Source organism: Dermatophagoides pteronyssinus, unplaced genomic scaffold (genome assembly GCF_027571235.1).
Source record: "Dermatophagoides pteronyssinus isolate colony J.1.1.1.1 unplaced genomic scaffold, Derpt_VIB-CSIC_2022.12 sq0012, whole genome shotgun sequence".
NCBI classification, from domain to species: Eukaryota; Metazoa; Arthropoda; class Arachnida; order Sarcoptiformes; family Pyroglyphidae; genus Dermatophagoides; species Dermatophagoides pteronyssinus.
In genome coordinates, this window is record NW_027461536.1 from 1238889 (window position 1) to 1252932 (window position 14044).

Genomic DNA, 14044 nt, shown 5'->3' on the forward strand with positions numbered 1-14044 from the left:
TGAACAACAACAACAACAACAGCAAAAAATTGATGAATTATTTATAAACGAAAAAAAAATGTGATTGAGAAAATATTAACGGTAATGATGATGATCATCATTTTCTTTAAAAATTGTTTTTTGGTTGTTGTTTATGGATATCATCATCATCATCATCATCATCACAATTGCAAAACTTGGCAACAATCATCGATCCATTATTATTATTATTATTATTATTCACAAGTGTCAAAGCAAAAAAAAATTGAATAATAAATGAATGAATGGAAAAAAAGTGAAAGTTAACCGAAATAACCCGAAAATGATGATGATGATGATCATCATCATGATTGTATCGACTTTTTGTTGTTATTGTTGATAATAACTTTTTTTTTGCTTATTTTATGCCCGATATTCTTTATCGGTCGAGATGAATATTTTGTTTTTCTTTTGTAGCAAAGTTTTTTTTGTAGCCTTTTTTCGTGCCTGAATTGCATTATTATTGATGATAGAAAAAAGCTGAACGAAATTGATATTGCTAAACAGGATGATGATGATGATGACAGGTTGAATAAAATTGCAAAGAAAATCTGTAATTGTAATTAATCGAAAATGTTAATTTATTTCATTTCATTTCATTACAAATTTTGACACAATGTAGCAATTTGACAAATGGGAGAGAGAGAGAGAAAAAATTCTTTATAAATGAATGAATGAATTTTGAATTTTGAATTTTGAATTTAATAAACAAAACCCCTATTCCATAAAATTATAGGGGGAAAAATAAACAAAAATAAAAATAACAAAATTCAAAGATTACTATAAATGAAGAAAACAAATTTCAAAAATGATCAAAATTATTAGAGTTACAAAATATGTACAATCATCGGAATTTATCAAATTATAAAAATTAAATCTCTCATATGCAAAACGATTACAATTGTTAATTAGGTGCAGTGATGATTGAACTTGACAAGAACAAAAATTGCAAACGGAAGAATTTGAAATACGGAAACGCGAAAGATATTGATTAAATTTTCCATGATTCGTTAAAAATTGAGTAATGATAAAACCTGGTATCAAACAAGAATCCAATCGATGTTGAATAGTAGGAAAAATTTCTTAGTATACGAGCCATTGATAGAAGATTGCCAAGCGAGATTCCAATCGTACAATAATTGTGTATTAAATCCATAATAGGCAGACGATAAAGAAATACTGTTATAAACGATAGAGTCCAAAAGCTGCCAATTTTGCAAAGTAGTCAGCAAGATCATTGCCAAAATTTCCATTATGAGACTTAGTCCAATTAAGGCAGATATGTTGACCATGAATTCTCGAAAGATATTCTGAACTAACTTGTTCGTAGAATAAATGTTTCGGATACTCATAAGAGCCGATTTCGAATCACAAACATTATACTTACAGGCCATTGAGCCAATGATTTTAAATGAATGAATGAATGAATGAATATCTTCTTTTGACTGATGTTTGCTCTATTTTTATATCGAATGTATCTTTTATATTGTGTTAGTCATCATCATCATTCTTCTTATTTCTTGTACTTATGGATTATTATTATTATTCCAAAGATTCTTTGAATGGAATGTGTAATGGTTATTATTCTGTTTGTCTATGACTGTCTGATTTGATTGTTATTTTTTGTCGATTTTTTTGATGGAAATTTTCATTCATTCAGTAGAGAATTGATTGTATCGAAAGAAAATGTTTGTTTATATTTCTTTAGCTTTTATTGTAGCCATTATTTTGATACATTTTCCAAATGAAACAACAACGAAAATTCTTTTCATTGTTTGCTGTTGATGTTAAATTCCAATCATTCTATTCAGTCCATCCACCCACACAAACATTTCGTTCGGAAAATAAAATCATTGTACATTTCATCATCATCATTATGGATAGCAAAAAAAAAAAAAAAAATAAAATAAAATAATCGAATGGGGAATAATTTAAATAAATTGTTAAAGATTTTTTGAAAAAATTTTCTCAAAAGCACCATAATCCTTGAATGTTCAAAGTAAAAAAATTGTTTCAGAAAGTTGGGAAAAAATAAAACGCTGAACCAAATGATTGACCAATTTCGATACATTCGTTTTGTTGTTGTTTTTTGTTGTTTTCACGGGGAAGAAAAAATTGCAAACAAACAAAAACAAAAGAAAGAATAAGTTTAGCCATATCAATATTATGATCACACACATTCACATTGTCATAAATATTGTTAGTAATAATGATAATTCTCTGTTTTGTTTTTTGTTTTTTGCTTTTTTTACTTGATTACATAATGTTTTTTTTCTCTATCAATAGATCATCAGTCGTTGATCATCACTGTGTTGTTGTTGTTTTTTTACTTCTGTTCAGAAAGTTTTTTCCTTAGTTCACTTTCTCATACTTTTACTTTTTTTCTTTCTTCCCCCTGGTTGGATTCTTATTATCATTATTATCTTTTTTGGATACATTTCTCATATAGCCTTTGTGTGTCTTGTTTCTTGTTGTGATCTGATATGACTTTTCTGATCATTATCATTATCATACTGATCACTGATAATAATGATCAAGTCTATATTTAATCGATATTGATAAAGTTATAAATGCCAAAATAAAAAAAAATGGACGAAACAAAATTATCATTATCGAAACTATAGTTTTTCAGTGTAGAAGATTGAACAGCAGCATAAAGCAACATCTAAGTTGATTCTGTTATTTTGTTTTTGTTTTAATTTCATTAAAAATTGTTATTAATAAAGTTATCATCAGCAACAAAATCGATATTGACTTTTCATAAACATTGTATCATCATCATTATTATCAGTTTCTTAACAATTTTTCTTTGGTCTTAAATTATTATTATTATTAATGATAATGATGATTATTGTTGTGTGTGTGTGTGTGTGTTGATAACCATAATAACCATCGTTTCAATTTTCATTTTGTCTGGTTGGTCTTTCTTTAGATAAAATTGAATTCCGCAACCAAACACACACATACTGAGAGACCCATGAATAAACCAGCCTTATATTCATTTGGAGAGAAAGAGAGAGAGAAAGATGAAGAAAATGTATCCTTTTTTAAAAGCCAAAACAACATTGTATCGATTTTCTTGAATATTTGGTTACAAGTTCTTTAGTTTCCAGTTTACCAAAAAAATTGATTAAGAAATTCAAATTGAAAATGATGAAAATCTGTCAACAATGTGTTTGTCTGTGACAATTTTGTTTTTTTTTCATCAAAATTTTGACATCCAAAATTAAATTGAAAGATTTTCCTCTTTTTTTTACTGGTTTTCACATTCAACACAACACAACAAATCCAAAAGAATAGCTTCTGCTGATGATGATAATTCAATCATCAGTTGTTGATAAATCTGAGACATTCTGTTCGATATTTACAGAATTTAAACAGGATTGAAACAGAATCTCACAGAAAAAAAAGATTTTTTTCTGCTTTAGAATTTCAAATCGTAAAAAAAACAGTCTGGATTTAAACATATAAAACATTATTCGGGCAGCACAGATGTGTCTTTGTTTTTTGTTTTTTTGGTTGAAGAATCGCTTCGATAGCAATATACAAATCATATGGTGATGGTGGTGGGGGTTAAAAAAAACAGAATCCTTTGGAGAATGGAAAGAATTCTTTTCCATGGATGTTTAGTTTTAGTTTTATTCCAGGCACATATCAAATTATTCGGATTTTTTTTATTTTGGCTACAAATGATTTTGTTACAAACAACAACAACAACAACGAATGTCAAGTATCAATATTCAACCATTCAATTTGTTATCGATTTGAAACCAAACATGAACAACAACAACAACAGAATTTTTCTGGTTGAAAAACCGAAAACAAAAAACTTATCATCAATTCATTAGCATCCTGCATTATTGTTTTTCTTCTTGTTTTTTTCGATATATTTAATAATCAAAACATGAAAAACGGAATTGAAAAATCAGAATCATCAAAATAATAGAATGTAGCAGAACAACATTCTTTAGGAATCATGTTTGTAATCATTAATGACACAACCATTGATACATGTGGTTTGTTTCTTCTTCTGGCATAAAACAAAAACAAAAATTCTGTTAACACTGATATGATTTTTTTCGATTATTATTATTCACGCAAATATAGCTATTATAGAATTTCATTTTCATTTTTTTCTGGCTACATTTTTCTTTTGGCTACATTTTTTTATCGAAGGGCCATTCAAATAAAAGTGACAACAAACAAAAAAAAAATTCATTTGAACGGAACAAAGAATCATTTGACAATCATCAATGAATGATGATGATGATGATTGCATAGCCATAATTTGTTATTTATTTTGTTTTTTGTTTTTCATTGCAACAAACAAAAATGAAATAGAAATCTTTATTGCAGAAAACTGGAGTGATGGTGTGTGGGTGGATTGGATTGATGTAATGAATGTGTGCGTGTGAAGTATGGATTCTTTCAGAGCACTTGATCTAAGATCAGAAAATTCATTGATTCTTGATTTTTGCTTTTTTCTGACTTTATTAAATTAATCAATTCCTTATTCTTGTTGTTTTGTTGTTGTTGTTTTTGTTGTTGTAGCTACTTTCTATCGTTCAATCGTTATTTGTAGGAATTAATCAGATTAACATCCAATTTCTATGGACGTGTGTGTTGATCTGAAGTTATTTGATTTGTATTCGGAATTAAATCCATAATGAATATGTTTTTAGGATCAAACAATATCAAAAATATAGGAAGTAAATAACAAACACACAAACTTGTTCAATTTGCACTAAAACAACAACAACAAAAATTAATCAATGTTATTTTGGAAACAGAAAATCAAAAATCAAAAAAAAACGTTTGATTTGATTTTTGGATACAGTAGCAAATTCATTTTGATTTTTTGGCTACAGTAGCAAAATTTATTTTCATTAATTATTCGTTTTTTTTTCTTTTTCTCTTAATATTATCAACAACAACAATCATTCATTGTTTATGACATTCCAATTTTGTTTAATTAATTTTATTTATTTTTGGTCTCATGATAATCCTAATAAGATTAGTTTTTTTTTGGATAAGGAAGTCAAATTCATTGTTGATTTTCACTGAGTAAATCTGAGAATGAATAATTTTCATTTTTCTTTTCTTTTTTCAATCTGGATTTTCTGGATTTTGAGACCTCGCTGTTGACAATTTTTCGAAAAAAATCTTTAAAAAATCACTCCTCCGTATCCAATGGTTCTTCTGGTGGTTTCATCCTTAAACAGCCAGAAAATCTTTCGCTTGCTACATCCGAATTAGCCCTCAATAATGTCCGGAATTCTCCATCCGGCCTAGCTACGACCATGGATAACCGCCTCCTCAAAGATATCGGTTGTCTTTTTATTAACATTATTAACAAAATCATTTCCTCAATGTCTAATTTATCCGCATTTTCGATAAGAAACAACAATTTTTCGATCATTTTGAAAATTCATTTTTAAATGTTGAAATTTTAATATTAAATAAGTGTTTAAGTGTTAATTTTCTTTCGCAATTTTTTCTCCCTCCCTCCTTCCCCTCTCTTTAATTTGATCCGAAATCTAATTGAATTTGAATTTTTCCTTTCTTTTTTATAATTTTGATTCAACAGATTGATTATTACCTGAATAAGAAAATGATAACCGAACAATCTTCATTGTGTCTGTGTGTTTGTAGTGAATTTTGCATTCGAATTATCGATCAACTCGAAGATTCGCACAGATGTTAATTCGCACAAACATCACCATACAATCATCCTGCTTCGAAAATGCTACATATACTCATCATCATCGCAAGAAAACAACAAAATCAACGGAATAGATTGATATTTTTCTAATTGAAAATTTTGAATCAAATTCAAAATTGTAAAAATTTTTCAATTTGCCTTAGCTTTCAAAGTGGCAAATCTAAATTAGGAATTTTATCAAATTTTTTAGGCAAACAAAATTTTTCTTAACAAAATAATCGGTATTTCGATTCAAAATAAAACAGAGAAGAAAATCAAATTTTCAAAAAGTTTTTTTACTTACAAATAACCAAAGCGTATTAGAAAGTTTATTTTTCGTCACAGAATCTATCTTATCTTCTTATTCAAATTAACCAATCATTACACCAGTGCCAAAAAACATAAAAAATCCGGGAATTCTTGAGAAAAGCAAAATAGGCAAAAGAAAAATATGGAAAAGAATTTCCAAAAAAAGAAATGATCTATGCTAAACAGCAAGCATCCGCAGCATCAGCCGCAGCCGCCGCAGCAGCAGCAGCAGCTGCTGCAAACGCAACTTCTGAAATATCAACTAAATCATCATCATCATCATCATCAACGATTGATAATGCAATGATAATGATGATTAATTCAACAAATAATGATAATAATAATGATAAAAATGAACATGATAAAAATAATGATATTATTTTGAAAGAAACTGTACAAGAATCATCTGAAAAAGTAGCAACATCATCATCATCATCATCACCTTCGACACATTCAATTGTATCGATTATATCATCAAATGGTAAATTAAAAACATTGAATGAATCAAATTCTATACAATCATCATCGTTGAATTCAATTTCATCATCACCATCAATTCAATTGAAACAAAATTGTAAATTAAAGAAAAAATTCATCAACGAATATTGTTCATTATCATCATCATCACCATCATCACCATCATCATCATCATTATCGAATATTGATTCGGATGAATCAATTCAATTAACAAAGCCAAATATTGATTATATTGAAAATAATAATAATAATACGCACATTATCAAACAACAATCACGAACAATTTCAACATCATCACCATCATTATCATTGTTTCATCAATCACCAACATCGGCATTCTATTTACCAACATCATCAACAACATCAACATCATCTTCGATAAAAACAATTTCACCAGCCAATTCAATAATGACTACAAGTGGACGTAATAGTAATAGTCCAACAACTGATAATTCTGCTACAGCGGCAGCGGCAACTGCAGCAGCTGCAGCAGCAGCCGCTGCTGCTTTAATGATCAATATGAATCATCATCATCATCCATCACATTTTAATCATGGATCATCTCCACATCATCCGCTTTCGCATCACCATCATCATCAACCACCGCCACCACCGCTGCCATCATCATCATCGCTTCCGATTCATTCAAATCATACAGTAGCTGCATTAGCAGCATCTCATCATCATCATCATCATCATTTAGCTAATGGTTTAACCGGTGTATTACCGCCGCCACCTCCACCTCCATTACCACCATCAAGTATTCATAATAATCATCATCATCAACATCATCTTCCGATACATATTCCACATTCAAATATGATACATAATAATCATCATCATCAACATTTAAATCTACATTCACCATTGCCAGCACATTCATCACCAGCAACAACAACAACAACATTTGAACAAGTTTTACGTTCAGCTGCAGTAGCATCACCAATTGTAACAGGAAATTCATCACAACCATCTTCACCAATATTATCAACAATTAATCATCATCAGCAACATCAACAACAACAAGGTTTAAATAATGGTCATAATAAACGTTCAAGATCACCATCAATACATAATGTTGGTGATCCACAACAACAACAACAACAACAACAACAATCAATTGAATCATCATCATCATCAATGGCTGGATTTCAAAAAATATTTAAATTTTCAACATCATCATCACAACAATCATCAATAAATGATAATAGTGATGATGATGATCTATTTTCTGTATCATCGTTTGGTTCATCAACTCGTATTGGTAGTGGTGGTGGTGGTGGTGGTCATTCATCGACAACAACAACAGCATCCGCATCTGCAACAACAACAGCAACAACATTATCAACATCAGCAGCAATAGCTGCTATTGATGCAAATAGTTGCGCATCAAATTCCAGTCAATCAAATGATAATCCATCAAGACATCCAAAATGTTCAAAATGTCGTAATCATGGTTCAAGTGTACCGGTAAAAAGTAAGTTTGAATTCAAAAAAAAAAAAAATGAAGTTTCGAAACTGATGAAAAAAGAAAGAAAGAGATCAGTGACATTTGAACAATTAACCTGGAAAATTAGAGAAAAAAAAACTTTAAAAATTTGGCTGCCATTTTTTTTTATTTTTTATTTCTTTTGACTAGCCACCAAATGAACATTCTCTGTGTGTGTGTTTGTAATGTCCACATGTTATATATGCGAATGGCGTGGTAGTAAATAATAATAATGTTCTTCGTCCTTTTTTTTTCACATTCAAAAAATAATTTACGACTTTTTTTCATCATCATCATCAGTGTTCACCCTGCAGATAATGATAGTTCAATGGTCGTAATGAATTTGCCAAAAAAAGTTTTTTCTCTCTCTCTCTCTCTTTGTTTAGAAAAAAATTAGAAAGAATCAATGAAATTTGTAGCGAAAATTCAGTGTAGCCAAATTGATGTATAATAAATTTTAAACAAAAAAAAAATCCATTGCTGCGCATGGTTGATATTTTTATTACTTTCTCATCATTGCATCATGCATGATGATTTGAATTGGTTTTATGTGTTGTGAAAAAAAACAAATTCTTTACAGCCATTGAATTTTTTTTTAAAAGGGTTGGGTTCTGACCTCGACAACATCCTTGAATTTTTTATTCATCTCATTATCATCATCATCATCAACCTTTAAACAAAATTTATCTGCTTTTCTGGTGTTAAGGGTCATGATTTGGATGTCTCGTTTTTTAATATTACCAGAAAATATTACATGAAAATCTGAAATCGATTTTTGATCAAAATCGATTTCAGTCATTTTTCTTGTTTACATTTAATAAAAATTTTCATTGAAAATTCAATGGAACAAAACAAAACAAAAAACTAACCAAATAATAATACCAAACAAACGAATCCATAATAAATGGGATAACATTATCCTGATATTTGTATCCATTATTTTGGAAAAATGTAATAAAAATTTTTGTTTGTTTGTACAATTCCATTTGGCTACATTTTTTTTTGTTGTATATCGCTTGACCTGTCTGTAGATTATTATCATTATTATTGTTGTTGGCGTTTTTGTTTATTTTTCCCTTATATTCTATTCATTTCAATTGCTACAAAATGGGAAAAATGGCTACATTTTTTTGTTTGTTTTGTTTCATTATTCATTGTTTATCTCTCAAATCATCAAAAATATACAATTTTTTTGAAAAAGAAAAGAAACATCAAACATTAATTCGGTTGCATTTAGCGTTGTCTAATCGACATTAATTATTAATATTGATTTGTTTGTTGTTCTGTTCTGTTTTTCAAATAATAAAAAAATTGGAACCAGAAGCGAAAATCACAGCCATCAAATAATCAATTATAACAAATGATGATCCACATAGTAGTGGTGAATGAAGTGAAATAAAAATATCTATTTTTTTCACTATAATTTCCTTTTTCCTTTTTTTTGAAAAAAAAATTTAGACAAAAATCAATGAGAGAAGAGATTTACATTATAACTTTTTATTTTTGTTTTTTTCTGTTGATTCATTTGTTTCCACATAAAAAAAAATGCTACATGTTTCTATTCATTTTTGATAGACAAAATTAGCTACAATTTTTTTTTTGTTTTGAAAATCGCCTTTTTCAAAATATAAATGTATCCATCGTTATATATTATATCATAGGATTATATATTTACTACCGGAATCCGAAAAACATCCGATCAAATATCCTGTTTTGTTTGTATCCAGAAAAAAAATGTGTAAATGTATGTTATATGGGCTATAAAGCTACTAATAACTATCATTTTTTACAATAATGATGATGATCGTTTCTCGAAACAAAAAACAAAAAACAAAACAAAAATGATGAGGAAATATTATCATTAAAATGATTAGCTTTTTATTTTATTTCTCTTTCTCTCTCTCACTATTTTGGTGATGCTAAATTTATTTGTAGCAAAAATTTTGTTGTTGTTTTTTTTGTTACTTTAAAATTTCAATTCAATTTATGATGTTTTTTTTCTCTATTTTTAATAATTAAATGCTGTACAATGTTTTTTTTCGTTGTTGTCGAAACACAAAACAAAAATGATCAGATGTGAAAGAAGAAAAAAGAAAAATCCAATCAAAATATTAGCGAAAACAACATTTCTACCCTCTTCTATCCACAACCACCTCCCCCCTCTTTTATTTGAAAAATTGATGGACCAAAACATTTTAAAAGATTTAAAGATGAAACTAAATTGAACTTAAAATGATGATGATGATGATCTCAATATACAATAACAACACGAAACGACACAATCTTGAACAATCTTGTAGCAAATGGATGTTTTTCTATTGTGAACAAACAATAACAAATAACAAATAAAATCCATAAATAGATAAATGGGTCCAATGAACGAATAGACGAAAAGAATTTTCAATTCAAACTTTGTAGCTTTATATGTTTTTTTTATTTATTTTTCAAATGATAAGAATTGTAGCAAATGGTATCGACATTTTTGTTTTCATGAAACGCTACAATAATAATAAAAAAACGGACAGTTCAAAAGTATCCATGGAACATCGTTATTTTTTTCATTCGTTTGATTATATTTTGTTGTTGTTGTTGTTGTTTTTGTCATTTATTTTATTGATAGTCGAACAACAACAACAACAAAAAACAATATTGGCAACAACAACAACAACATGATGATGAAATTGAAAATTTTTTTTCATTACAAATCTTTTTTTTTTAATATAAAAACCCCCCAGACACACACACAGAATATGTGAATGGAATAAAAAATTACAACAAAAAAACGCTACAAAAAAAAAGATTAGAATTAATTAGTCAGGGTTACAACAACAACAACAACAGAATTGGCTACAAATACACATTGATTAGGAAGGAATTTGAAAGCTTAAGCAACTTAAAAGTAGATGTCAATGAAAAAGACAACAACAACAACAACAAAAACAGAATTGAAATTAAAAATTATTGCTGCCGTTGTTTTTGTTAGGAATTATTATCATTAAAACCTTTCAAAGTTTATCAGTTTATTAATATATTCATTCACGACCGTTCGGTTGAAGTCTCCCAACCAGCAACCAACCATGTAAATGAGTCGCCATGATAGAGTTTTAAAGTGTTGCCATTTGCATATTATGAAGAAATTTGGTTTCACTAAAAATAATAAAATTGGTCTCCACAAAACCGAAAAATCGATGTGCAACAAAGATGGGTCCATAATAATTAAATCTGATACACCAATCTATACCCACAATCAAACAATTACGGAAAACAAACCAGACATTTATGTTCAAGATAACAACAATCGCAATATTGATATCATTGAAATAGGAATTACAAACAAAAATATAATTTCCACGACCGAAATCACGAAACATCATAAGTATGATCTATTGGCAAATTCTCTTAAAGTCATGTATCCTACATTCTCGACAAGCAACATTCCGGTAGTGCTATCATGGGATGGCTTAGTGACTAAATACAATAATAAATATATGCAAATGTTGGGCATTAACAAAAAAATTATGGCATTTATTCAATATAGTTCTTTGAAATCTACATTCGAGATTGTATGTAAGGATCGGGGAGTAAGAGGTACTCTCTGGGATGTAGATGAAGGACTCCCTGGTTTGGAAGAAGAACCAGGTGAATATTGATTTTTTTATTTGTTTATTTATCTTTTGTAATAAATGCTAAATTTCCAGATTACATTGACCCAGACCTTTTGTAAATAAGAGATATGAAATAAAATAAAAGTTTCATTCACTATTGATAATTACATTCAACATATTGCGTAATCTTATCGAGATGAAGAATAGTAGCAAAAAAAAAGAAAGAGGTGTTAAAAAAATATTTGCCTGGATTTTCCCGAATGGAAATCCTTCGACTTTTGTATTTTCTTTCTTCACTAAATTCTTACTCTGGAATCTGGAATTTATTTTCATTGAAAAAAAAGTTTTGTTTTTTGTTTTTTTTCCGATTTCAAAGAACAGTGGTATTGCAAATTGAATCAGAATTTATAGTTTGAACCCGATTGCATAACATTCATATATGAATAAATATATTGATGGGAATTTTTTTTCGGGATGTTTTTTGGAAAGTTTATCTGAAAAAAAGTATCGAAATAAACAAGATAACAATTTTAAACAGAAAATATTTGTCAACTTTTTTTTTTTTTGTATCAATCAGGTTTTTTGTTTTCATTGGGAAATCTTAATTGTCAAAATTCTTGTTTAGCTTCAATATTTGGATGGATAAAAATGTCAAAATTTTTTGGATCAAAAATTGTTTTCTCTCTCTCTCTCTCTCTCTCTCTCTCTCTCTCTCTCTCTCTCTCTCTCTCTCTCTCTCTGGCGATTTCAAATTAATGGCGTTTCAAACAACCAAAAAAAAAAAATCAATCAATTTTGTGATCCAAAAGATTTATGATTCTTTCTACAATTGTTCCAAAATGATTTAGAATTCATTGGGGAAATTTTCTTCGTCGTTTAAATCCGGCTAAACGAAACGAACAACAACATTCCGAACAACAATATTTTTTCTGTTGTTGTTGAGTAAATAACAGCAATTTTGTAGCTTTGAATGAAGATTTTCCGGGTTGATTGAATTCACAATTTGTTATAAATAATAAATTTGTCATCGAAGGAAAAAAAACAACACGGTTCAATTCGAAACAGAATTCATATTGTTGAAACATCTTTGGATGGATTCTGTTCAGTTTTAATAAACATTTTTTCTTGAAAAACTTAATTTTTAATAATTCAAATCTCCGTTTTTACTTGTGGCTATTTTTCTTATCCTTTTATATTTTGTCAACAGGACAACGAAAGAAATTTTTCCTTCAAAAAACATTATTGGTAAATATAGAAAGAGGAAAAAGAAATTTGAAAATAACATTCACTTCAAGATAAGATGGGCCATTTTTCAAAGACTCATCTTTATTATGTCCATCCATAAACAAAAAATAAAGAATATTAGATTGTAGCCAAATCGTAGCCCAAAAAATTTGCAACAGCCATAACAGATAACACTGGCCATATGGCTATTTCATTGAACGAATTTGATGAAACAAAAACTAACCAAAAGAAGGAATAAGTAAGAAAAAATTCCCCGGAAATTTTCTCAATCTTTTTACTAAATTAAAGTGCAAAAAAAATTGAATTTCTTCATCGTTTGCTACATCTCTATTCATAATCATCATTATTATTGATATCATCAATTTATTCAATGTGGAAAAGGATTTTTGTTTCGCTTTTCAGATGATTTGATTTCGAAAAAATCATAATTGAAAAAAATATAAAGTGGACGTCATTGAAATAGGAAATCTTTCCAAAAGAAATTGATTGATTTCAATCAATTTTTATCTTTGAAAATTAAAAAACAAAAATTGATGTTCCAGACATTAATCAACTTGTTATTATCCTTCATTCACAAGAATCGTGTTATCTTTGTTTTTGTTGTTCGTTCAAGAAAAAAAATCGTTATCCATTTTTTTAAAGAAAAAAAATGAATTCTGATCTTTCTTTTCAATTCATTGACATGCGCACATTGAATCAGGAGAAAGCAAAAAACAAGGAATTTTATGACACACACAATGGTCAAATGTATCGAATCGAATGTTTGCTACAATTATTGTTCATTTGTTTTTTTTGCTACTTTATTTCTGAAATTTGTATTCATTTTGCTACAAAAAAAGCAAAGAAAAGAAATACACACTTACAAACAACAATAGAAAAAATCGATATGTTTCTATCGATTAATAACAAAAAGAATCAATTAAAAAGAAAATTTGTTAAATTTTAATCATTTAGAACAACCATCATTGAAATCTGAAAAAGTTAAATAAAATTTCCCATTTCAAAAATAAATAAATAAATCGGATTTGACATTTGATTTGGGGATAAAAATATCAATAAAAATGATTCGCAGAATTTTCTTTTTCATTCCTAGGATTTCCGTATAAAATTCTGAATCATAATCATCATTATGTTCAGTAAAAGGAACAAAAAACAAAAAACAAACAAAGAAGCCATATTCATAGCCATAAATAACGAACA

At 28.3% G+C, this 14044-nt stretch overlaps 1 protein-coding gene across 3 annotated transcripts in view; it reads left to right on the forward strand.

Moving 5' to 3' along the window:
- The first annotated feature begins 5606 nt into the window (after window positions 1-5606).
- Window positions 5607-14044, forward strand: part of LOC113795311 (uncharacterized) — a 34756-nt gene continuing 26318 nt past the window's right edge. For all 3 annotated transcript variants that reach the window (XM_075821644.1, XM_075821645.1, XM_075821646.1), the window contains exon 1: window positions 5607-7982. In XM_075821644.1, the coding sequence (XP_075677759.1) occupies window positions 6197-7982 (1786 nt within the window). In that variant the 5' untranslated portion in view covers window positions 5607-6196. The remainder of the gene's footprint in view (window positions 7983-14044) is intronic.